General features: G+C 42.4%; 3 protein-coding genes across 3 annotated transcripts in view; 2 read left to right on the top strand and 1 right to left on the bottom strand.

Annotated features, from left to right (window-relative positions):
• Window positions 1–12,643, top strand: part of LOC118425320 (neuropeptide Y receptor type 1-like) — a 13,428-nt gene extending 785 nt beyond the window's left edge. The window contains exon 2 of the mRNA XM_035834127.1: window positions 12,567–12,643. Within this exon, the coding sequence (XP_035690020.1) occupies window positions 12,567–12,643 (77 nt within the window). The remainder of the gene's footprint in view (window positions 1–12,566) is intronic.
• A 410-nt stretch (window positions 12,644–13,053) lies between these two features.
• Window positions 13,054–16,470, top strand: LOC118426363 (galanin receptor 2a-like). Its single transcript, XM_035835697.1, has 4 exons — window positions 13,054–13,256; window positions 13,492–13,714; window positions 14,343–14,657; window positions 15,136–16,470. The coding sequence occupies exons 1-4, from the start codon at window positions 13,132–13,134 to the stop codon at window positions 15,379–15,381; spliced, it is 909 nt and encodes a 302-aa protein (XP_035691590.1). The 5' UTR covers window positions 13,054–13,131; the 3' UTR covers window positions 15,382–16,470.
• A 1,630-nt stretch (window positions 16,471–18,100) lies between these two features.
• LOC118425319 (QRFP-like peptide receptor) lies at window positions 18,101–23,453 on the bottom strand. Its single transcript, XM_035834126.1, has 3 exons — window positions 23,420–23,453; window positions 20,882–21,294; window positions 18,101–19,615 (listed from the first exon to the last, which is right to left on the bottom strand). Exons 1-3 carry the CDS (start codon window positions 23,451–23,453, stop codon window positions 19,073–19,075), a joined length of 990 nt encoding a protein of 329 aa, XP_035690019.1. The 3' UTR covers window positions 18,101–19,072.
• Window positions 23,454–27,221: the final 3,768 nt, after the last annotated feature.

The following is a 27,221-nucleotide window of genomic DNA, read 5'->3' as shown; positions in this document are numbered from 1 at the left end:
GGAATGGATGGATGGATGGAAGGATGGATGGATGGATGGATGGGTGGATGGATGGATGGATGGATGGATGGACGGATGGATGGATGGATGGATGGATGGATGGATGGATGGGGAGATGGATGGATGGATGGATGGATGGATGGGTGGGTGGATGGATGGATGGACGGATGGATGGATGGATGGATGGACGGACGGACGGATGGATGGATTGAAGAATGGAAGGATGGATGAGTACATGCTCATCTCTCTCCTGGAGAAATGAATACCGTTGCCTTGGTTACTGGGGGTGGCGCTCTGTTAGTTAACGTCGTTACTACTTGATTGAATGGATGGACGGATGGACGGATGGATGGATGGATGGGTGGATGGATGGATGGATGGATGGATGGGTGGATGGATGGATGAATAGATGGATAGATGGATGGGTGGATGGATGGATGGATGGATGGAGGGGTGGATGAATAGAGGGATGGATGGATGAGTACATGCCCATCTCTCTTCTAGAGACATGGGTACTGTTTCCATGGTAACTGGGAGAGGCGCTCTGTGAGTTAAAGTCGTTACTGATTCTTGATGGAATGGATGGATGAATGAATGAATGAATGAATGAATGAATGAATGAACAAATGATAACTTCTGTAGATATGACTCCCATACTTATTGCTAGTCGGAAAGTCCGTATATGAGAATCAATGAGAATGAAAGAAAAAGGAATGGATAAATGGATTAACTGAATGAATAGATGGAAAGACGGACAGATGAATGTATGCCCATCATTTCTCTATAGGCTTTTATAAATTCAAACTAGGTTACGATGTTATATTACTCTTAGGTGTGACTGTCTACAGGCTCACCTATTCATTTTCAAATTTTTGATGTTTGCAGTTTGCATTATCTTTGTACATCGGTTTCTATACGAAGGCTTTGTGTCTTCTATATGTAGAACTCAATTTCAGGGCGCGTGTATGACTCGACTGGCGCCAGTCGATATGTTTTGTAGTTAGATTGGATTGACGCATTTTGGCCTATTTTCAATGATTTAATAAGAGCTTCTACAGCATGGCATTACACTCAGCCCTCTACGTGAATTAGGAGGTGTAACATGAGAAGTACCACATCTGTTATAAAGATTTAAGCATAGACATAATTTGACTACTGAGTGATAAGATAATTATGGTTGAGACTGGTAATTTCGAAACCGCATTCGTCATGAAGCAACAGTTACAGTCTAGCCTTGGGGTTACAATGCATTGCCTTGCTGTGGTGACTATGTAAACGTGACTGAAGACGTTAAGAAAAATAAAACAAATTGAAAATTTAGAAGGTAAATTTCGGTGTGATAATTTTTTCTCCATGTTAGATATTCATATAGATGTGAACATCCCATCTCCATTAATAAAAACACTTAAGTAAAAGTCTGATTTAAGTATTTTCATGCTGCGTTTCAAACACACGTACGAGGACAATTTACGTCGTGTACATGCCATAATGGATACTAGTAGATACTAGTAGACAGTCAGATAGAAAAACCAACGCAGTGGTACTAAACTTTGTCAAGTTGTAGTGCCCCTCTTGCACGAGTTCACATCTGATCCAATTTTCTACTCTTGTGTCGTGCATACACATCACTGTGCTGTCGACACATCGCCTGCGTGGACGGGAAAGCTTTCGGCTCATTAGCATTGACGTTAGAACCTCTCCACTTTGAAAAATCAATATTTGAATAACTTAACTTCTATCCTACCCGGAGCATCTGTCTGTAATCCACCTGTATGCAAATGTATTTTTGTTATATTCTATGATTTCGTTATATGGTTATACCCTCCATTACCCTTGTTATATGCTTTGCTTGTCTGTAATTATTCCAATGTTAGTCTGTTCTCTCAGTTTGTTTTTGATGACGGCACGAAAATAAGAGTGTTGTCGAGCTTGAGTGTGTCGCCATCATGTTATGTGATTATATGTTACAATAAAAAAATCAATATGTAGGAATATGACGATCTACCCGTTGGTAAAGGAGGAAGTAGCGCATGCATTCCAATCACACTTGTACCTATGTACATGATGCGTTTGAAGCACTCATATGTGCGTGGATCCATTACGTGCTGGTACCTTACGTCAGGGATAAGGAAAACCGACCTAAATGTTTGTCAAGTTTCACGGCCCACATAAGTGAGTTCACATTTGGACTAACTTTTACTCTTGAAGTCATATCAACTTTTTATCTCCATGGAGCCTACATAGACTGGAATGGTTTTAGCCTACTAATAGGATCATTGGTATTCTAATCTGGTTTGTTTTTAGGCAGTAATTTGGAAGTTACTTCTGGTAGTTTCGATACCGCCTCCGTAATAAGGCAACAAGTAGATGTGGAAAGTCGGAGGGGCCGCCCACAGCCTTTTAGACGTCTAGTCACCGGCAAGACTGCATATGAGTGTGTATTATAGTTTGGATTGCGTGGCAGCGTATTTGGCTCAGGACCGAGGGGTCTCGAGTTCGAATCCTGCCGTGCCATTGATATTGAGCCCATTAGGAAGGTACTTTACACGGCTTTCCTCACTTTATTCGAGTGAAAATGAGTACCTAGCTTCCACAGCACGAAAACTGATATCTAAGCACGCTTAAACCTAACGTAAAGGATACTTAATTGCACTCTTGTGCATTTTTTGTGTGCATTTAAGTGTCCTTTACGTTAGGTTTAAGCGCTGCTTGAATATCAGTTTTCGTGCCGTGTTCGGTTAGGGCCGTCCCTCGGATAGGACGTTTAATGGAGGTCACATGTTTGAGGAGAGCCACACCCCAAGCACGTTAAAGAACCCACCACGCCTTTCGAAAAAGAGTAGGGGCATACCCCGGTGTGGGATGGTGCAAATCTTAGAGTCTGTGTATAGGCTACAGAATCTTCAGGAAGTTGCAGTTGGCAGACTCAGAAGAAAGAAGAGAAGAGAAGAAGATTGATTACACAGAGACAGCAAACGTTGCAGGCGTGGTGGAAAAATGATAAAAGGAAAAGTTAAAAGCCAAACTTCCATAAAATACATCTACTACTTGTCTTTACTAAGAGCAATCTGTCGTGTATAATATGATGAAACATGGTGAACTACTAGGTCCAATCACCATTGTTAATAATAAAGATATCAAGACTGTGTACCTAAACGTAACATCGGGTACCAATACAGGTAGAGGTCCGGACTCGTGCATTTACCTGTCATATTTCTACCTGGGCCTGTAACTTAATGATTTTCGCAGTACTATGCAGATACCAGACACTAGAAACGTTGCCCTAGAACATCATTTGATGAACACATTTAAGTATGTTAAATTTGATTTGACATCAAGATGCATTTGTGCACGGATACTTTACAGCCGTAATGCATATTTATTTATTTATCTTTCTACATATTTATAGTGCGACGTTTTCTCGTGCATCTCTTGCATTAAGCTACTTTGACTTTTCCTCTCGCATGTGAATGTTTCATATCCAACTCAGACGGAAAACTTTCAGCTCAGCGGCATCGATATTCCAATGTTGTCCGTTGTGTAGGCTGCAGTGGTCCGGAAGAGACAGATGATTTCGGAACCCCCCTGATAACGAAACAATTACATGTGGGTCGGAGCAGGGGCGAGCCTCGAATCCTTTTAACGTTAGATCTCCATACCGCTAATTTCTGTCTCTTCAGCTGTCGTCGCCGGTTATTATCCTCCACCAGGCCTTCCTACGGGGGTCCGGGGATCGTAGGATTCAGCAAAAGTTAGCTGAAGGCCAGAGGAGTCAGTCCACGCTTAGATTCATGTTTCCCCCCCACCCCCACCCCCCCACCCCATCCGGCCGGCCAACTCCTCTGGTAGTAAAACTCCTCTGACAATTAAAGATGAATACCGAATTTGTCTTACGTTTTGTGTATTTTGTTATCTTCTAAGTCATACTTTTGCGTATTGCTATATTCTAAAAAAAATGAGAAAATATCGAATTTCGCTGCATGTGACGTGGCTATAAGAGACGCGGACGGAAACGCCTTCATGCATATCGATATTCCGATTTGGTCCACCTTGTCGGCAGTGGTTCGGAAGAGACGAACGATTTAGGAACCATGTTCCGTGACAACGCTACAGTTACCTGCGGGTCTTATATGCGATCTTATGGATCAAATATGCGAGTCAGAGTCAGAAAGTTACAACAACCTCTTTTCTCTGATGAGTTAAATTTTTTCACAAAGGTAAAGGCACACATATATATCTGATCGAGACTAAAATATCTCAATTTGTTGATGAGGTTTTCTTGAGCGATTGAGTTGATTCTAAAATGAAAACACCATTGATTGGAAGTCCGCATGAAAAAAAGAGCAGTACAATGGAGGTTCAATTAACGTGCAAAATTACCCCTGACCCAGTTTTATTATTATATTGTAGACTGAAACTTCACTTGTATTAAGACGCACATCCACGTACTTTCTTTCATGTCTGAAATCAAATTGACTTTTTCGTTGCTTGAGTGGAGTCAGGAGCGCGTTCAGAGCAGTCGGCAGGGTGCTGAATATTTATTTATGGGTTTGCGCATTTAACTTTCCTGTGGACTACTTTTCTGGACACTAAGAAAGGAAACTTTTTGGTCTTTCAAACGTGTTCTATTGGGAAAGTGATTCACAAAAACCCGGAAATCAATAAACTCCATTCAGGTTTACCGGTGCTGTAAGATAGTAAATTCAGGATGAAAGAAAAGAAGAAGAGAGTAAAGCAAAGGTGACAGCATCAAAAGCCGGCCAAGCAGTGATCATTAGTGGATAATGTACAATGCTTGGACGACTTTGGATACTGTCACCTTTCATATACTGTCTTACGCTTATGGTAAATCTTCTTGAAGATTATTGATGAAAGTTTTCTGCAGAACACATTTGAAATACCAAAAAGTGACTGCTAAGTTTCGTTTCTCTTTGTGTATGGAAAAGTGATACACTGTCTTAAACCATCGGTAATCTTCTTGGATATTATTTGATGAACACATCACGTGTTCAGTTGCGAATCCAACTGGCTCCAATATCACAAACTATAAATGAAGTTCAGACATTTGACATGTAATCTTTAGTATTGTACACGTGTAACTTCAGCCTTCTAACAGAATTATAAGTGGGTCAGATCTAGAGAAACTGATTCAAGTATTAGCATTTTGATTGACTTCCAAGGATTTAGTCATCTTGAAATCATCTCAGCCGCTCATGAAAATTTGAACAACAAATTGAGATGTTTCAGTGTCATGAAGATAATTATGTGTCTCCTGCAACCGTGCCAAATTTTCACTCATTCGATTGAATGATTTTTCAGTGTCAATAAGATAATTATGTGTCCCTTGCATTCGTGCCAAATCTCAACTCATTCGATGGAATAAATCCACTTCCCTTACTTTCTTTCTTCCGTTTTTGAGGCTACCAACTTCAATTTGCTGTAGCCTATATAGGAAAGTCGAGTTAAGTGCCTTTCCAAAGGGCACAAGATCGGTGACACGGCGGGGTTTGAACTCAGGACCTTCTGGGCCTGAGTCAAACGTGCTGCCGATTGCGCCACGCTGTCCCTACTTTATAACCCTCCTCATATGCTTCGCAAATGCCACGTCATGTCACGGCTAGACGATGATTATATGCAGGCCACGGGGGCAAACTTTCTAGAAGGATGCCTGCATGGGAAATGTTGGTGTAATTAGGAATTAGGACACAGCCTTCAGGTAAAAAGATGAGCTTGTGTTGTTTTAAATCCACTTGCCTTACTTTGTAACCCTCCTCATGTGCCCCTCAAATGCCACGTCATGTCACGGCTAGACGATGATTATATGCAGGCCACGGGGGCAAACTTTCTAGAAGGATGCCTGCATGGGAAATGTTGGTGTAATTAGGAATTAGGACACAGCCTTCAGGTAAAAAGATGAGCTTGTGTTGTTTTAAATCCACTTGCCTTATTTTGTAACCCTCCTCATGTGCTCCTCAAATATCACGTCATGTCATGTCACGTCTAGAGGATGATTATATGCAGGCCACGGGGGCAAACTTTCTAGAAGGATGCCTGCTTGGGAAATGTTGATGTAATTAGGAATTAGGACACAGCGTTCAGGTAATTGTCCGGTTGTTCGCCTCCGCACGAAGAATGGTCGTGAATGCCAAGTGCGTAGTTTGATGAAGTCACAGGATTTCAGTTTCCGTTCATGTTCGCGCCTAGACGCGCATGAAGAAAGTTGGCACAAAGTTTTTTTTTTTTTTTTAATGTTAACGGGTGGGCTGACTACTCACTCTTTGCAGCCAGGGGCGGAATTGCGAGGAGCTTACAATAGGCGGGGCTAAATCGCAAGGGTCTGGAGCGAGCTGCCATTCGGCGCCACTCAGGTGACCTCAATACGACAGTAATTGCCCCAGGTATGGCCAAGGTACTGTAAGTTTGAACCACTCACACCGCACCATCGCAGGTATGGCGGGTTCTTTAACGTGCCTGGGGTATGGCTCTCCCCAGACACGGGACCTCCATTTAACGTCCTATTCGTGGGACGACCCTGGCCGAAGCTAGGTACTCATTTTCACCTGAGTAAAGTGAGGAAAGTCGTGTAAAGTTTGTAATCTTTATAATTCATTCAGATTAGTCAACATGGTTCATATTTGAAAGATTACAGTAATCTCTACCTTTCCTTTGAATGATACTGCCTTAAATCATTTAATAAGAGCATCTGTATGCATATATTTCACTTCATTGAGGTAGTTGATATTTTCATTTAAGACACTCTCTGTGAAGATATTTATTTATTCGACTTTACAGATTGAATACAATCTGAGGAGGGTCGGCAACAGAAATCAAAAGTTCCTCTACGAGGCCGACTCCCCTAAAAGATCTTACAGATTTAAAATAAAACAATAGATGTAAAAAGCCTAAAATCATGTGTAGTCTGCATCGGTTACGACAATCCGGTCAGAATATCGCGTCCAACTCTAATTGCAAAAAGCGAGACCAAATCACTAATGCATAGCGATTATGTACCTTACTGCACCTTAATGTATCATACAAGCTCTTATTATCATCTTTTCGTCAAGTTGTGACGTCATGAGAATCTCAACGCGGGCCACTGATCTGGCACCGTTATAATTGCATATGGGCGTTGATATGCATGATTTGATTCCATTTTGAATTCATCAGTAATTCAGCAATCTAGAGGCCAGCCTAGTCAACGCACCAACTAGGAACTGTATATGCCGACAAATTGGCATCTGTACAATGATTGCATTTGTATATGTTATTCATGACTACTTTTCATCCTTAAAGTTTAACAGGATCAGCGTCAATCTTCACTCGTATAGAAACGATCATGTCTCCTTTCAGCCTTGTTCAGGGAGAGGCGCTCTGCGTCATTCCTACCCTATTAGACGTATAAGAGAAGTGGCTTAGTTTGAAAGCTTTGCAAGAGTAATGGACTGTGATTGTAACGTTAGCTGATGCCAGTAGAATACCCAGTGTAGTTTGTCTTTCTTCTGACTGAAGTAAACTGTAATACATCCAGGCATATTGGCAGAGACGTGACACATTTTCGATCTGTTCGCTTGTATGCAGCGAAAGCTTTGCAATCGTGGGCTGTGACTGTAACGTTAGCTGATGTCAATAGAATACATCTAAGTTATCTGTGTAGTTTGTCTTTCTTCTGACTGAAATAAACTGTAATACATCCAGGCATATTGGCATAAACGTGACACATTTTCGATCTGTTCACTTGTATACAGCGAAAGCTTTGCAATCGTGGGCTGTGATTGTAACGTTAGCTGATGTCAATAGAATACATCTGTGTAGTTTGTCTTTCTTCTGACTGAAATAAACTGTAATACATCCAGGCATATTGGCAGAGACGTGACACATTATCGATCTGTTCGCTTGTATGCAGCAAAAGCTTTGCAAGTATAGGCTGTGACTGTAACGTAAGCTGCAGCTGATGTCGATAGAATACCCCCGTGTAGTTTGTCATCCTCCAGCCTTCTGTCTGAAATACTCTAATACATGTTCCGCCCTGCCAAGCATATTGGCAGAGAATAGTAAATTTTCGATCTGTTCACTTGTATAAAGCGAAAGCTTTGCAAGTATAGGCTGTGACTGTACATAACGTTACCTGATGTCGATAGAATACCCCCGTGTAGTTTGTCTTCCTTCTCTCAACAGTAATAAATGTTCCACACAGCTAGGCATATTGACAGAAACACCATACATGTACATTTTCGATCTGTTCACTTGTATACAGCGAAAGCTTTGCGAGTATAGGCTGTGACTGTAACGTTAGCTGATGTCAATACAATACCCCCAGTATAGTTTGTCTTCCTTCTGAGTTCTGACTGAAATACAGTAATGCATGTTCCACACCGCCTGGCATCATACATTTACGATTCCTTGTATACAGCGAAATACAATATCTTACCTCACCAAGTCCTGGGATATTTCAATTGTTAGCTGTAGTGTTATACCAAAAATGACAAGCAGAAAGCTCACCTTGCTATCATGAAGGTAGCAAAGAAACAGCCGAATGTTGCCAGAGAAAAGAAGTCAGGTTGTGGGCCAAAGAAAACTACTACAGTATGCATGCTCAAGCTATTATCTTCTGTTAGTGAATATTTTGCTTAAAATTGTACAATGTTCATCAATGTATGGTTTACGATATATATATATATATATATATATATATATATATATATATATATAATACATATAGGAGAGAGAGGGAGAGAGAAAGATGGAGAGAGAAAGAGAGAGAAAGAGATGGATAGATATATAGATTTAGATAAACGGATGGATGCACAGGTTTCAAGCCTGTTCCGATCCATGTACTTCCAACAGTGATTGTGTGACATCAAAAAGGAAATGCTTTATTAGCCACCACATCGGCAATCTGCAGATTGTGTCACCTCCTCCTACCCGGACGGCACTGTCACGTTAAAAGTCATGAGAAAAATAAAACTGTCGGGAAGTCCCTCGCCATTAGACGACTTTCCCACGCCATGGATGGAGGAACAGGAACTAATCCATGCACTTAACAAAGTGATGATGACAAGAAGAAATGCTTTATTATCCACCATAGTTGCTATCTGCCCCTTCGTCCTTCCTAAGGACGTCAATGTCAAGGTTAACGTTAAGAGTCATGAGAAATCGCCATTAGAGGCCCATTACCACGCCCCGCTTCGCACGATCGCACGCTCCTGTCGGTCTACACCCAGGTCTCGTGTGGTAATTGAGAACCTCAGGGGTGACCCCCGTGTCGTCTGAAATCGGCTTCCCGAGGAAAACTGCGCCCCCGAAGATTGTCTGAAAGCGTCCTGGCATTCTCCTGGGTCCTGATAACGGCTTTCTGCGCATCTACAGATCATTGTCGCTGGGAATGTTATTTTCCGCTCGGAAGCAATTACCGGACTACGGCATAACAAAGGCCTTGAGCCGAGATAGAAGCAGAGGTGAAGATATCTAGATCGTGTTTGGGTGATGGAGCAGTCACCCGAACTCGGGAAAACTTCCTCTGGTCTTTTTTCCAATTAGCAACGATAAAAAATTGATAGAAGTTTGCTCAGGGCAAAAGCACGATGGACGACATCTGGCACCGAACTGACACTCGATGTATTTTTAAGATTTATTCAATACAAGCTCGTCTAACCGAGACGACTAGCTGACCCAAGAGAAGCAGGGGTTACAGAGGCTGCTCCAGAACATTCCAGATTCCACTTAGAACGGATTGTTTTTGAAGCACGCACTGGGAAGGATCTTCACTCTTTTCGATAGATGTAGTGAGTTATTTGATGTGGCTTGTTGATGTTACATACTTTTTCTGACCCGTGCCTCTTACCCCATGACCACAATGAAAAGCGATCTGTTGGCCGATTGGAGCTTTCATGAATAAAAAAGGTTCAAACAAACAAACCAAGTCTTCATCAACAAACACGGGACCTCCTTTTAAGGACGAATGCTTGGTTTTATCTAATGCTTTGGATATCAGGCCATTACATCGACATCAAGTGGAGCAGTTCTGTCGCATTTCATGTAATCTTGCTAGCCAGTAGCACCTCGAGAAGAAGATGGATTTGGACGATAGGATAAATTTGAATTAAGATGAGAAAGCTTGCTGATACCGTTGGTTATAGATAGCACTTTCTGCATTAGCATTTAGAGAGGAAAACACATCAGACTGAGGCGATAGAAAAAATAGATGTACAAGCTTGTTGGTACCTTAGAATCAGATAAAACGAGCAATGAGGGAGACGAAAACATATTAGAGTAAGGCCACAGCAAGTAAATTTTATGGATGACATCCTCTGGAGACTGCATAAATAGTGCGATAGGGCGGAAAAAAACAAGATGGGTGAAAAAAAAAGATGGCTACATTTTCAAACATAGGTGCCATAAAGTTGTGATGAATGTTGTAACAAGGATTAAAGGGACAAAATATGGTATCAGAGCCAACAAGGCATTCATTCCTTTATTCAAGACATGTTGTGACAATTACTGTTGTGACAAAAGTGATACTAGTGTGGTAGACTTAGACTGGCATCACCAACAAAGTTGGTAACCACACTCATAGCTACCGTATTGGTAACTATCCAATAAGTTTCAGTTCTACAACTACAGTCCTGGGTACCTCGCAAGTGTCACTTCTACAAGTACAATTATTAGGCTACAACACAATATATTTGCTCATTTTGGTACTTTATCGTCATGTTAAACATCCCTGCAGAAGAAAAAAAATTTTTTTTTCTGAAATCAGGCGAAAATTAATGCGCTCGCTGATGTCATCCGTAAAATTTACTTGCTGTGGCCTCCGGCAATGATATAAAGCAACAAAAGTTTGATGGTGCAGAGAAGAGACGAGATACTAGTAATATTTTTGCTGACATTGTCATCATTCATACAGCCTTATCTAACTAAACGTGTACACCAATCTTAATACAATTCTCTTATCATGGAGGGAACATAAACCATATGCTTATCGGTTACTGTCTGTTTCCTTGTAAAGGAAACTTATCTTGAAACATTATTAGCAGCTGTGTGATATATTCTATAATTCTAAGGGAAAGTCAAAGTAGGCAGTTGGTCAATCTTGAGAGGGCCCTGAATGATCGTGAAACCAAAAAAAAATGGGCTCAAAATGTTGCCAAATGGGCAGACGGTCCCATTACAGATGTAGCAATAAGTACAGGTATGACTATATGATCATTACGCAGAGAAGGGCAACAGCACAGGTTTGATTGTATATCATGATCAACGACCTGGTGGTCCTTATGTAGAGGTGCAGGTTTGATTGTATGTCAATGGCCATGTGGTCTTATGTAGAGGTGGTTACTTGTACAGTTATATCAATGGCCAGGTGATTTTTAGGAAGGTGGTAACTAATAAAGGTTTGACTGTATATTTTTTAAACTTAAATTTACAGTAAAACAAGGCTCATGGAACAACTCAAGCGTTTTGGGTTACAATGTTGTGTTGAAAAGAAAGATGTCTGTTAACCCTTGACTTTCAGATTGTACCCCACAGGGAAGCAAGTCCTCAGACGCTTATTCTATAATGATGTAGTTCTAGGAAAGAAGCTCTCAGCATGGAGCTTCCTCTTAATACGTGGATTATGGAGGGAAAAAGGATGATTTGCACCGTGGAAGTGTCAAACCATGTTCTTGCAGAGAAAGTTCGTATTGGAGGCACAGATAGGTCAGGTTGTGCTGAACATTTACCATGGGCGTAGCGATAGAATTGCTACATTACACCTTTGAGACAAGGATTGTAAAGTGGCGAACAAGTCATGCCCGAAGATTCCTTAGGCGGTTTTGTACTCTGTTGAGACAGGTTATGGAGTTCTGGGAAGCTTGAGCCCAAATGTGACAGCAGCAGGGCTCTAGCCAGCGTCCGTTTTTCTGTCAATTGACGGAAATTTGCTGCGTGTGACGGAAAAATTTTAAAACCAATCCGTCAACTTTGACCAAGCTCCTTGCTTTGACGGACAAAAATCTGATAAATGCTCCTTGGTGGAAGCTACAGGCTGCTTGGGGACGCCGTCCACGGCCGTGAAAGCCACACACTGTTTGTTTTGCTATTGTTATGATTGTTGACAATGCGTGTCGGTGCCCTTTCGCATACGATAATCTCATTAAAACCCATTTTTCAAGGTCTCAGTTCAGTCTCTCTAACTCCTGGAATAGTGTTTTCGCGACCATGGGAATTGGCTGACGGAAAAAAAATGTCGAGCTGGCTAGAGCCCTGGACAGCAGTATTCCATCTTGAGCCCAAATGGGACAGCAGTATTCCATCTTGAGCCCAAATGTGACAGCAGTATTCCATCTTGAACCTTATCTCACTTTTGTATCAGGTCTGAATGTTCGACCGCACGTTTTGCCGCCATTGCAGGTAAGCTGACGCCGTTTTTTGAGGTGCTGGTGTTCCAGGCGTCCATTCCGACCATGGTTGCCGAGTCTGTTGACCAGGTGGCCCTTATGTAGAAGTGGCCTTTAGAGCAGGTTTGACTCTGTGTAGAGGTGGTCACACGTACAGCTCCGATTGTAATGCTGTATGTTTTGCCACTGCAGGTAAGCTGACGCCGTTTTTTGAGGTGCTGGTGTTCCAGGCCTCCATCCTGACCATGATTGCCGTGTCACTGAGCTGACCAGTGACTCTATGTAGAGGTGGTCACCAGTACAGGTCCGATTGTAATACTGCATGTGTTGCCACCTTTGCAGGTAAACTGACGCCGTTTTTTGAGGTGCTGGTGTTCCAGGCGTCCATTCTGACCATGGTTGCCGTGTCAGCTGACCAGGTGGCCTTATGTAGAAGTGGCCTTTAGAGCAGGTTTGACCCTATGTAGAGGTGGTCACCAGTACATGTCCGATTGTAATACTGCATGTGTTGCCGCCATTGCAGGTAAGCTGACGCCGTTTTTTGAGGTCCTGGTGTTCCAGGCGTCCATTCTGACCATGGTTGCCGTGTCAGCTGACCAGGTGGCCTTATGTAGAAGTGGCCTTTAGAGCGGGTTTGACTCTATGTAGAGGTGGTCACCAGTACAGGTCCGATTGTAATACTGCATGTATTGCCGCCATTGCAGGTAAGCTGACGCCGTTTTTTGAGGTCCTGGTGTTCCAGGCGTCCATCCTGACCATGGTTGCCGTGTCAGCTGACCGGTACCAGGGCGTGTGCCACCCCCTCCGCACGCAGCTGTCCAACAGGCGCCGCCGGGCTCTGCTCTCCATCGCAGCGGTCTGGGGACTGTCGCTGGCTGCCAGGTTTGATGGTTTCTTCTCGTTCCATCTACAATTTTTCAAATTATATGCTGTTGACTTACATCTAGACCCATCACCCTATGGCATAACCGAAATAAATACCCTTCTTGGCGAAGGGAATTAGGTAAAGACAAATCTAAGATAGTTCATGAAAAGACCAAATCAAGGCAAAGTGGAATGATAATAAGCTGCCAATGTCCAATTTGCTCTGCATACTAAAGTTGAGTTCCACCCACAGCAGCCCGGTGCTGTCCATCGCGACCTACACGGAACTAGACATGAACGGTACGCTGATCTGCCAGTGCATCTCCACTGTGGACGCGCCGTGGAAGAACCACTACACCACCATCATCACGGTGGGCTTCTTCGTGCTGCCGCTAGTAGCGCTGTCCGTCATGTACTTCGCCATCGGCAAGAGGCTGACCCGCCCGCCGGCAGGGGAGACTAACGCACACCTACAGGTATGGATTGCTTTATTTATCACCTGATTGTGCTATTCCATCCTTCTCTCATTCATTCCTTCTTCTGTCCTTCCTTCCTTCTGTCCTTCATTCCTTGTGTCTTCCGTCCTACATTTCCTTCCTTCTTTTCTTCCAGCTGTTTTCCGTCGACGTCCTTCATTTTTCATTCCTTCACTCCTGCCATTTTCCTTCCTTCCTTCATTAAATCCTTTTTCTCCTTCCCACCTTCTGTCCTCCCTTCCGTTGTAGTTCCCTGCTTTTCCTTCCTTCGTCCTTCCCCCTTCCTCCTTTCATTCCCTTTCTTTCCCCTTCTGTCCTTTCTTCTTCCTAAGCTTCCTTCTGTCCCCCTTCCTTTCTTTATTCGTTACTTCATCCTTCCTTTTGTCTTTCCTGCCTCAATCCTTTCCTCCGTCATTTCTTTACTTCTTCACTTCTTCACATCTTCTCCCTTTTCCTCGGGCCTAGCACCAGTCCCGGCGGCGCGAGGTGCTGATGGACGGCACGATGGTGGCGGTGTTCTTCGTGTGCCTGCTCCTTCTGTTCTTCCTTCCTTCCTTCCTTCTGCTCCTCCGTCTTCCTTCCTCTTTCCTTCTGTCCTTCACTCCTTCACTCACTCTTCCTTCCCCAGGCCCAGCACCGGTCCCGGCGGCGCGTGGTGTTGATGGTCGGCACGGTGGTGGCTGTGTTTTTCGTGTGCCTGCTGCCGCACCGGCTGTTCCAGATGTGGATCCTGTACGCGCCCGTGGAGCAGATCGATGGTCTGGGCCTGCAGGGGTTCGTCAAGCTGACCATCTTCATGCGCATGATGGTGTACATCAACTGCTCCCTCAACCCCATCATCTACACGCTCTTCTCCAGCCGCTTCCGAGCGGCCTTCTTCAAGTGCTGCTTCAAGTCTTCGGAGAGGTCCGATTCCTTAGGCCAGGCCTCCCACTCTGAACTGGTGAGCCATTACTGTCTTAAATATCTAAGTTTCCTCAGGCCGGGCCTCCAACTCTGAACTGGCGAGCCCTAACTATCTAGAGTGGAATCCACCATTTATGTCTCCGTCTATCTTCTCCAAAATTCCCGGTCAAATAGTCTGACACTGCGTGGTAAAGAATCAACTGGCCTCCGTCTCGGGTGAGGGAAGGCTGGTGGGCTCTGATGTAAATGCCAACCGAGACGGGGGCCGATACTGACTTCCAATCACCTTTGACCCTTTGCTGACGTCACACTTCTGGTCTGGATGTGTGACGTAGCCTTTGGGTCAGTTCAACTCGATAAGGATCAGAGGACTGATCGAAAGCTTGTTGGTAAGCGCTTTATTTTGTGTACGGACATAGAGTTTAAAATTGTAGCATAATGTTGATTACAGTCACAGATGAACTCACACTATTACAAACATGTTATATATCTCCGTTTATCACTCCTTTCTGCAGGCACACAGAAACACGATCAGAGACAGAAACCATGTTATCAGGGACATGATGTCCGAAGAAGCCGTTCTGAATTCGTTCCCAACCCTCCCTGCCCGACGTCGCTCCAACGTCACGTCCTCCGTAGCCTTGACTCGTCTGTCGTCATTTCCGGTTTCCAGCAGTGTCTCCAACGCCGGATATGACGAACCCTGCTTTAAACAGGAGTGCCGTGAGATGTGTGTGTACGTGTGGGAATCACATGTCTAACATGTGGGAGTCACGTGTTTTATCTGTTTGAATCACATGTCTGACATGTGGGAATCACGTGTGTGATATACAATTTTGATGCATGACAATCACGTGGAAAAACGTTTCTAACATGTGTGAATCACCTGTCTAACATGTGTTAATCACGTGTCTAACATGTGTGAATCACGTGTCTAACACGTTATAATAAAATGTCTGACATGTGAAAATCTTTAAAATGTCGCTTTTAACCAAGGAGGCTGAAAAGAGTCGAACATGTGACAATCACAAGTCTAACATGTAGGCATCAAGACGTGTCTCACATGCGCCTAATGGGTCGTAATAATGTGCCAAATGTTTTTAATCATTTAATTCCTAACATGTGAAAATTTCGTCACTAACAGGTGAGACTCTCTTGTTTAACACGTAGTTAATAATCACGTGTCCAGCATGTGACAATCACACGTCTGACAAGCAGAACCAAATGTCTAACATATAAAATGTCAAGTGTCTAAAACATGCGAAAATGTCGTGTCTAACATATAGCCAACAATCACATGTCTAACATGTGACGATCACATGGTGACTTTTACGAATCATTATAATTCTCAGAGAATCAAATGCCTAACGCGTTTAGATCAAATACCCTGTTTTACTGCTCTGCCCTACATATTATGCTCCGAGCTTTTATGTACATATTAGATGAGAATCCTCTATGGTATTTCAAGATGACGAGTTCAAGTCCACAATCTAAGGTGGGAACGGTTGAAGAGTTGAGGTAATTGATGTGACGCCATGATCGTTGTAAATAGATAATGAAACGTACGGTTCTTTGATAAGTTTGTAATTGGAACTGTGTACTTTTACAATGTCAAAATAATCAGGAACTGTTGGTGAAATATATGTTTTTGTAGCTGAATAACCTTCAGAAAAGCCAAGGGCATGGCAGAGGTTGTTTTTATATGTATCTACTGATTGTAATGGCAGCCCTGTGGGCTGCGAGAAATTTATGGCAATAACACAAAATATAGAAGCAAATACAAATGCAACCAACAACACAAAGTCAATCTAACTCACAAAGACACACACACACACACACACACACACACACACACTCACACACATTCACTCTCACACCCATACACTTAAACTCACACTCACACACACACAATCACACACACATTCACTCACACACAAACTCACTCACACACAAACTCACTCACACACACACACACACACACACGCACACACACACACACACACACACACACACACACACACACACACACACACATACACACAGTTTTGTATATTTTGATAATTGGACCAGGATTTTAAGACCCCTCTTTCTGTAATGAGATAAATGTATCAATGTTGTATAAATATTCGGTTTTATTACAAGTAAATATTATAATTGGAACTGTGTTGTAAGATTTTACAACTCTGATACGCCAAAGCTACTATGTAGTTATTAAGTAATAACGGCAGGATGTTGTTTATCCGTATACCCCAAGATAAATCAATGAGAAAAATGTTCAAAATACAACCGTCCACTAAGAATAATGATAAGCTGTGACTGTGAATACTGTTTATAATTCTTCATTATGTAACTGAATACAGAGGCTCCATTTTGATATTCGTGACTCGCATCTTTGCTTTAATAAAAACGGTTGGTCTTTGAGTATATGACTTAGTGATGTCTCGTATGTGTTAGTCAGACTCCTTCCAACACCTTTCGTATCTATATGCACGTTAGCCATCTTGGGTTCCACATAGCTTAGCAAGGCCAACAGTAGGAAGCTAGACCGCTGGTAGTGGTCTCCGTTTTTCCATACCCCTGTGTATTTTTGTGATACTAATGGTTAGCACGTTAATGGCCCAGTCGGCCAGAAACCAGATGTACTAGGCTCGAAATGACACTGATGTTGTGCCTTGTGTCTAGGCAGATGAATTTGGTGGGGATGTAGAAGGCCGTGAAAGGACATGGTTGGACTCCGCCTTTCAATACCCTACTATAGACACTCAGTCTGTGAATAACAAAGTAAACCCACTGTCTCAACGGCCACCATATATATAGGCTATGAGACTACGTTTCCCTTGTCCGTAAACTTTTTCCTCTTAACTTTTCTTCCATACTCCTTCCTGCAAGTGCCAAGGGAAGAAATCGGAATTTGCAGTTTGTAACAGTTCTGGGGTAGCATTGTTATTGCGAACTTTTACTTGACATTAATTTTTGGTAGATCATAACTCTCATTCTCGGCTGACCTTCGTCCAAAGTGGTTGATTACGGTCCTTTCGTCTGCCCGCCGTTTCAGCAGTTCTCCACTCTGCTATTCTTGCCCAGCTATTAGAACATTTTTGGTTTCTGACTGACATTTGGTGGCAACAAGGTGCCAAACGACCTTTTTTCTGATCCCATGCTTTTAGCGGAGGCTGCATTAACTGCGACTTAATGACGCGAGAAGAAGATAGAATGACGAGTCCCTTAATGGCAGAGTCACTCAGAACACATTTAGTTCTGTTTGTGTTCAGCTTCTCTGCATTAAAAGATCTCAGCTGCCAAATAAAAACAGCATTAACGCTAAATATAGACACTAGTGTGTATATTTGATGGACCATTGAGAAGCGTTGAACATTTTTTTTTCTGTTTCCTTGGGCTATTTAAGGACAGTGTCACCACACTCAAGTAATAACATAAGATAATGTATATATAAAGTATTTAATACATGTAGTGGCACGTACAAGGAACAATAAGCTCGATGAGGTATACATAAATGTATAGTATATTTTTGTTAAAGTGAGTTATCATCCACCGGTGCCTGCACCATACTGATGCTAAGATGCTAAGTCTCCTTGCTTGGGGATTAATTCAATTGATCCTCACGAATTCACTGCTGCGTTCGTCTTATTACGATTTAAATCCAAATAACGGTGTTGGAGAGTGCGCCTTCGTACAAGATTCATTGGCTCGACACTGATGACTGTTATCATCACTGAAAGCAAGTAATTTCTGGACAGGGTTTTGAAAGCGTGTGCGTGCCTCGTCATGTTAATTACGTCCTCATTTGAGTCCGGCGACAATATGATTACAGGGTAGGCATTCTCTGTGGACTAGGACATTTATGAAAAAGGTCCAACAAGTCAAGTACGTAAACTAAGGAAACATACGGCTGTTTCAGCTTCACTTACTCAATGCGCAAAGGTTGACACTGTTCTTGAGAACAGATCTAGAGAGTGTCAGATACGAAACGTATATTTGCAGACTAAACAGTATTAACGTACACATTGCGTGCCTTACTCTTGACTGGATACCATTCAAACCAAAACCGTGTGTGAACATTAAAAGGCTGGTGCCCCCTCTTGCGGTATGCTTTGATTTTGCAGCTTTCATGACGAATAAGCCAAATCTGTGAGGAAAAACGTATAGAAAATACACAAATACAAGCCACTTGCTTACATCATTAATATGCAGTTAGGTTACACACAAAATTCATATATTTATCACAGTAGAAAGCATACGGGTACGTCCTTACATTATTAACAGCAATATGAAATGATGTGGCTAACACCAAATTCCTATATCTATGATAATTGAAGACCACTCTACGACAAAAAGATAAATATGACATAGAGCTAATACGTGATATAAAAAATACAAGTCAAACAGGGAGCATTTATTCGAATGAAACCACATTTGTGTCGGTAGAATCCATCACAGAGCAGTTTCTTTCAAGTTGACCCAGTCCATAGAGAGCTTCCTTATGTACACCACGCTCCCACTGTCCGATTCGTCCGACACGGGAAAACTCCTGAGCGACGGCAGCTCCACGAGAGCTGGTCGGTGGAGGGTCCTCTTCTCCCCGGCCGTCCCTCCTGCCGCGCCCGGGGCCAGTCGCTCCCGCCACGTGCGCATCCCGTTCAGCTCCGGGAGGGCTATACGGGAGGGGTTGCCTGTGTGGGCCGAAGAATTCGACAGGTGGCGCCCCTGCAGCACGATGGGACTGCGGAAACAGTTGAGGATGGTCGATCGGAACCGCGTGGAGAACAGCGAGTAGATGATGGGGTTGATGCCGGAGTTTAAGAACGCCAGTGACCGCATGAACACGATGAGCTTCATGACCGTTCCGCTGCCCAGCGCGATGATGTTCTCCTGCGGTGCGAACAGCATCCAGAGGTGGAAGACCCTGTTGGGCAGCATGCAGAGGAAGAACACCAGCACCACCACGATCAACATGCGGATGACTCGGCGTCTGGCCTGGGAAATGATATAGTGTAGTCGTTAGAGTTACGTACAAGGTGCCTGGCCTGGGAAATGATATAATGTAGTGGTTAGGGTTACGTACAAGGTGCCTGGCCTGGGAAATGATATAGTGTAGTTGTTAGGGTTACGTACAAGGTGCCTGGCCTGGGAAATGATATAGTGTAGTCGTTAGGGTTACGTACAAGGTGCCTGGCCTGGGAAATGATATAGTGTAGTCGTTAGGGTTACGTACAAGGTGCCTGGCCTAGGAAATGGTGCAGTGTAGTTGTTAGAGTTACGTACAAGGTGCCTGGCCTAGGAAATGATATAGTTTAGTGGTTAGGATTATGTACAAGGTGCCTGGCCTAGGAAATGATGCAGTGTAGTTGTTAGAGTTACGTACAAGGTGCCTGGCCTAGGAAATGATATAGTTTAGTGGTTAGGATTATGTACAAGGTGCCTGGCCTAGGAAATGATGCAGTGTAGTTGTTAGAGTTACGTACAAGGTGCCTGGCCTAGGAAATGATATAGTTTAGTGGTTAGGATTTTGTACAAGGTGCCTGGCCTGAGAAATGATGTAGTGTAGCTGTTAGGGTTATGTATTTATGAATTTCAACAAAGTTTCATTGCCATCCCATCGGATCTTTTTATTTATGTATGGATTAGATATGATTTCATACTAGACTTTCCTTATACATATTGATATGAAAATTCTACTGTAAGCAGATGTAAGTTGATCCACTGCTTGACTTTCAGTATCATTGTATTTGATCTTTGAACAAACATTTCTGCTAAGAATGTTATAACGTTATACTAAGTCATTCTATTTAATTGCATTCTAGTTAACTACAATTTCTACTGATTTACGGATTTATGTTATTTCATATTTGAAATTAATAAGAACATACAAATAAAAATGAACGGTTGTACCTGTTACTGGTGTGGGAAGTTCCCGATGCTATGTTATGTTATTTTATGTTGGGGTTCGCCCCCAGGACTCTTTGAAACAAATGAGAACATGAAAATCAAGAGCACTGGTTGTAAATTTAATGTGCACTCTCACTGCACTTGCGTCAAGGTTGTGTCACTGCGGGGTTCGAAAGATACTCAACGAATTTCAGAGATAAACAACGAATTTTCTTACTTTCTGTGTGTTTTGTCGTCTCTTAAGTCATGTCTAAATTATTACGAAAATGTGAGAAAATGACACAATCGTGACGCAGCGAACGAAGCCGGCAGTGACGCAAGCTTGACGCAAGTGTATCGAGAGTGCACCTTTACCTGTTGCTGATGTCGGAAGTTTCCGCTGGTCTCGTCCGAGTTCCTCCTGACGAGCCGGCGGATGATGAGACTGTAGAGAGAGGACAGGATGAAGAACGGGATGATGAAGAACATGACGGTCACGGCAACGGCATACACGTTCCTCCAGGACTCCGCCAGACTCATCTCGCAGATCTCCACGGCGGAACCATTGAAGTGGTAGGTGGAGAACTTCACGATGGCCAGCATGGGGCTGCTGGTGAGGAGCGAGAGCCCCCAAGCGGCTGCGATTGTTACTGCAGTGGTGCGGATGCGGCTGGTAGCCTGGGCCTGCAGAGCGTGGCACACACCTCGGTACCGGTCCACGGAGACAGCCATGATGGTCAGGATGGACAGCTGGAGCACGAGCGCCTCTATGAACGGTGCCAACTTGCCTGGAGAAACAAAACACAGACAACATATTTGTAAATAATTTCATCAGGTTGGTAAATACTCAATATAGCATGGTTCTTAACCTAAAACACAACCAAAGTAGCACTTACTTCCAACGTTTCAGTGCCTATAAAGAACTATAATCAGGGTTAGAAAAGCTGGATCTGCTTCTCACTGCTACTTATAGCCGATGTAGGTGGCAATGAGAAGCAGCGAGTAGCATTGAGAAGCAGATCCGGCCATTCTAACCCTGTCTGACAGACACCGAAACGTTGGAAGTACTTTGGTTGTGTTTCAAGAACCTTACTATATTCAAACATGATATCTTTTTACTAAAAAGAACAATACATTTGCAAGCCTGCTCAAGCGACCACATCTTCAAGCCGTCCACTTGGCCATGACAGCCGCTTTTCTCGGTCTAAAAGGTTTTCTACATAAGCATCAATTGGCCTGTCCAAGACGACCACTTCCACAACGCGACCATGACCGGTCCAAATCGGGACCCCAGAAGGCAAAATGTTACCAGATGTGGGATTATGGGTATGGGTTAGTCTGTTGTAATATGGGAGGAAAAATTACCGTTGTGTACATCAGCAGGTTAACCCTTACGCGGTCTCGCCTTACGAAATATTGCTCTGTTTATTCTTACTCAAACATATTTGGTGAACAGCCCCTCGAGCTGTGTCCTACAACTTACTACATTTTATGATACGGTGATAGCCGTCTGGTTTTTCAGGTCATTGACCATAAAGCTTATTTGTTAAGAGAGAGGAAGGTGGAAAGAGGTTGCAAAACAATATGCTTCCTTATAATGAACATAAACATAACAAATCACAGAAAAGTTTTATGAAGAAAGGAACACCAAAATGACAAGCGCCTCTCCTAAACGCCGAGTCAGCAGCGTACCAGCTGCAGCAAGAAATCCCCCAAACAAGACCACAAGGACGCTTTGTTCAGCGATAAAGTGCCATATTGGAAAGGTGATTTAAACTGTGACGATGTTGCTCCAAGCGGATTTCGGCGTTCAAAGTGAACCTTTCAAGTTTCAACAAGCTACATTAGACGATAACATTTGCTTTCGACTGTCTCTTTCCCAAATGACTCTTGAAATCCCCTCCACACACCCCTTCAGTTAGATAGGCGCTCTCCCCAAATCTTCACTGATCGTAGCCCTTTCATTTCTCCGACCAACGGCGCCTGTCTGGTGCTAAAGTAATATAACGGAAGTCCCTGTTGCTAAACTACAATCATACTGAGTGTAATTTGTTTTTAAATCCAAGACATTTATGAAGGTCGTCAACATCAAATATGCCTCAGAGTGTGTTGATGTTGATTAAAGTTATCAGAAGAGGTGCTTAGATAAAAAGATTCGAAAAAACGTATTTTCGAAATCAACAGCTTTGTCAAGTGCAATGCTATCAGCTGCCTACTTCACAACGCCTATACCGCATGTGGAGCATTATTGACGTGAGAACAAAGCGACTACGAGAGAGAGAGAGAGAGAGAAAGTAGTGTTCATTCTGGTCACGTCTTAGAACTGTACTTTGAAAACTCTTGTCGACAGCTTGTACAGACGGTACGGCTGTAGGTACATCACGATGGATTACTTTATTTATTATATTAATTCATTCGACTAACAATACAGGCATCCAAGGTCGTCCAACTAGCCGAGGCCATTACAAAGGACTGGCACTGGAAAAGAAATACAAAATATTTGTAGAAACGGTACGGCTGTGCGGACATTATGATGGATTATTCTATTTATTATATTTATTCAATCGACTGAAAATACAGGTATCCAGGGTCGTCCAACTAGCCGAGGCTATATTACAAAGGACTGGCCTTGGGAGAGAAGTACAGAATACATTGAATAATATGTCAGGAACAGTATTTACGCAAAGTATCATACACGATGTGTCATGCACGTACTGTCGTGATGTATTAGTGATCATCACAGTGGTGACCATTTAACAGTACCCACAATGTGTTCCACACGCACAAAAACCCACATGGTAGTCTTTTCACTCGTGGGCTAACTGGTAGTCCAGCCTGTAGCTGCGGGTGCCAATGCGAATCGATTTCTCATTTCCTACTTCACTGCCCATTACACAATAATCCTCGTCACACTCTCTTCGGCAAACTTTCCAGGATCGTAGGACATCTTTTCGATATTTTCTCTCTTTCTGATGGTGAAATCAAACATTTACTACTTTTTGGTACTTCCCTTTGCAACTATTCCACAAACTGTTTGATTATGTCTTCAACCCAGAACTACATTGTGCAAACTGGCCGTTTCTAACCATGTTTTTTGTTCCGTGTCCTACCAAAATCTCCGGGGGTGGGGGGTACCAGGACTTGCGCTTCTACCAGTCAATACATTAGTATTCTATTTGTACAGACTTACTGCCTCTTGTCAATCATATGTTATTCTTATTTTCCTTTAATAGCGGCACCGATATAAGTTGTCTTAACTTGAGTGGGCCGCTACTTGTCTGTTATTTTGCCTTTATGTGTTTGTTCAATAAAAAAAAAATAAAAAAAAACACACTGAAGCATCCAACAGCTAATACGTACATTCAATGATGCCATGTATCCTGAACCACCGTAAGTCATGGGTGACGGCCTATTCACCAACGTTATAGAGATAATGTTTTACTAGTAATATGCTCATTACATCAAATCACGCCATTTCCTCATGCACAAAAGTCGTAAGGAATCATCTAAAACTTGATACATGTATTCAATGATATGCATGTATATATTATGCACTGTAGTAACGAGAGTAACCGACTGCGCCCGCGGCATTGACAATAATTTTCCCATCTACGACAAGATTTGTTATCTGTGCCTCGTGCGAAGAACAAAACACCTCGTAGTCAAGTAAATCAGACCTACAAGTCCTTAGGCTAGAATGGCACATGCACGAGGCAATAGCTTTATCAAAATTTTGTTATTTTCATATCAACTTGGCGCACGACGCTAAATTGCCCTCCTTATGCCATCCATTGACGGAATTATTAAATGACAACCCGATAACAACGTAACCAGTTTTCCTGACTTAAGGGAAAACGCTTTTCACGGAAGGTCTTTATCTTCTGCTGCCAGACTTTTCTTTGAAGTATCAGCATGCATCAAACTTTCCAATTTACAAAATGATATATCAATCTTCAATGCATTATGCCATGCATAAAACCCGTAAAACTACTTAACAGTGTTAAATGAGTTAATGTTTACATTCGATTTTATCAATCTATATCATAGATTGTCATGAGTTATCAGCAGTGTAGCGATACTAGTGACCACGAGATTCGCCATTTGCAAGATATTTCAACCATGATATTTCAATATGTTGTTCATGCGCAATGCACACACTGAATGTCATTCTGCATTCTGCACTAGTGAAAAGATCTATGTGCTGTCATCTGCGCAGCTACAGAAGAGATTCTGAGAGTCGCCATCTATGTTACACTAATGTGTGCCGATCCTCACTGCATCCTGCATGCAAAAATGCCGTATAAGAACTATTTATCAAAATTGTGTTATTTTCCCATCAGTTTAGCGCACGGCGCTAAATTGCCCTCCTTATGCCATCCATTGACGGAATTATTAAATGAAAATTTCCTGACTTAAGGGAAATGTGAAATCTGAAGCACCATATTTACCTGACCGCTGTTAAACAACTTTCGCGGAGGGTCTTTTTCTTCTGCGGCCAGACTTGTCTTTGAAGTATCAGTATGCATCAAACTATCCAATTTACATGATGATATATCAATCTTCAATGCATTATCCATGCCATGCAAAAAAGCCGTAAAACTATTTTACAGTATTTAATGAGTTGATACATCCATTCAATGCCGTCATTCTACATCGTAGATTGTTATGAGCTATCACCATTGTAGCAGCACTAGTGACCAAGATATGCCATTTCTCCACATGTTCCTCATGTGATATGGGTAATGCACACATTAAATGTCATCATGTATTCTGCACTAGTGAAGGGATTTATGCGCTATCATCTGTGTAGCCGCAGAAGAGACTCTGAAAGTCGCCATTTATCATATATGCTACACTAATGTGTGCCAATCCTCACCGCATCCTGCATGCAGAAAAGCCGTGAAACAAGAGTTCGGAGACCTCGTAGTACAATGTTTTAGGCTAGCTCTCATTGTTTTAGAAATAAGGATGTCAAATTTTATTCTATATTCATAATCTGCATATGTAGTATGTTTAATACTTGCTTTAGTAATTAGGATGATAAGTTTGTTTCTTCTTCTTTCTGCCATACATTGTACCGTGTACGATCGTTGCGCAATAAAGTTCTATCTTCTATCTATCTCCATGAAATAGTCCGATTATGTAGATGACTTCCACACTTACATAATCTATGCTTAGTTATGTACACCTACGTAAATAACCTACGCTGGTCACTCTGTTGATTGTCCAATCATTTACCACATCAATGAATTATGACACTTTTACATTGATTATGCAAATTAGGAACTTATTTGCATAATTGGTATCTGCTTATGTTCCACCTGCCACAAACTACATGTATTACATGTATTTGAGTTCTATAAAGGAAACACTGCTCATACAGATTTTCCTAATTAAATATGCAAATTAAGTGTCTGTTTGCTTAATTGGAACTTTCTGATGTGCATCTTTGTCTAAGCTACCTACATACCGAATATCATGTAAACGTGTGGTTCCCTTCTTCAGTTATCCTCCTCAGAAGATTTTGACAAAAATGCTGTTCCAGAGCAACCTGCTAGGGGGCCAAAATATACACCACATATATGTCACAAGCTATCTTCCATCCAAAAATCAAGAGCATAGCACATCCAGTTAAAAAAAAAAGATCCCAAAAACGAATTTCTGCTACAGTACCAAGGTCACATACCAGGGGCCCCAAAATTGACCTTGACCTTTGTCTTCCCAACACCTACCGGCATACCAAATATCATCGTAATCCATCAGGAGGTTCTTGAGATATGCTCACTACAAAAATCCGGACACACACACAGACATACAAACACACATACAGACACACACAAAGCTATATCTCCATTTTTCATGGAGATAACTACGAGTATTAGTAGGAGTTAAATGAGTTAACACATACATTTATTGTCATCATTCTACATCTTAGATTGTCATGAGCTCGCACCAGTTCATCAGCACCATTCATGAGGTACACCATTCACTACAACTTACAAGATATGTCAATCCTTAACGTGTACGTCATGTACACTTGTAACTAACCATCTAATACATACATTCAATCAGTGGCTACATGTATTCTACACTGTTGTCATTCATTTGCTATCACCAATGCACCAAGAGGTCATGAGGTTAACAAGATATGCCAATCTCCAGATCCGGATACACAATGCACGCATCAGATGTCATCTTGTATTCTACACCAACACAGACTATCATGTATGATCTATGACGTATGCAGCCGTATCTATCACGAGTTTTGCCATTTACAACAATTTGTGCCAATCATCAATGTGTTCCTCGTGAACGAAACGTCGTACTAAACCATCTAATACACTCATTGCATATACACTTTATGATTACATGTGTTCTTCAAGTGCATGTGAACGCCTGTTCACTGCCAGTTGTGATGATTTTTTCCCCGTCTGCTACAAGATTCGCCATTTGTGCCTCGTGCGGAAAGAAAAACAACAACCCCTGGCGATTAACTATATCAGACCTCCAAGCCCTCAGGGTAGAATAGGAACATGTACGAGACCATATGTTTATAGAAATCGTCTCCACGCGGTTCTAAATTGCCCTTCTTATGTCATGTCGTCATCCCTCGACGGAAGTTGGAATCCCGATATCACCAGTTTTCCTGACTTGGGGGAAATTAGAAAAAAAACAAAAAAAAACGAACCACCACATTGACTGCCGCTTTTCACGG

This window comes from Branchiostoma floridae, chromosome 11, assembly GCF_000003815.2.
Source record: "Branchiostoma floridae strain S238N-H82 chromosome 11, Bfl_VNyyK, whole genome shotgun sequence".
NCBI classification, from domain to species: Eukaryota; Metazoa; Chordata; class Leptocardii; order Amphioxiformes; family Branchiostomatidae; genus Branchiostoma; species Branchiostoma floridae.
This window is presented reverse-complemented; position numbering and strand designations above follow the sequence as displayed.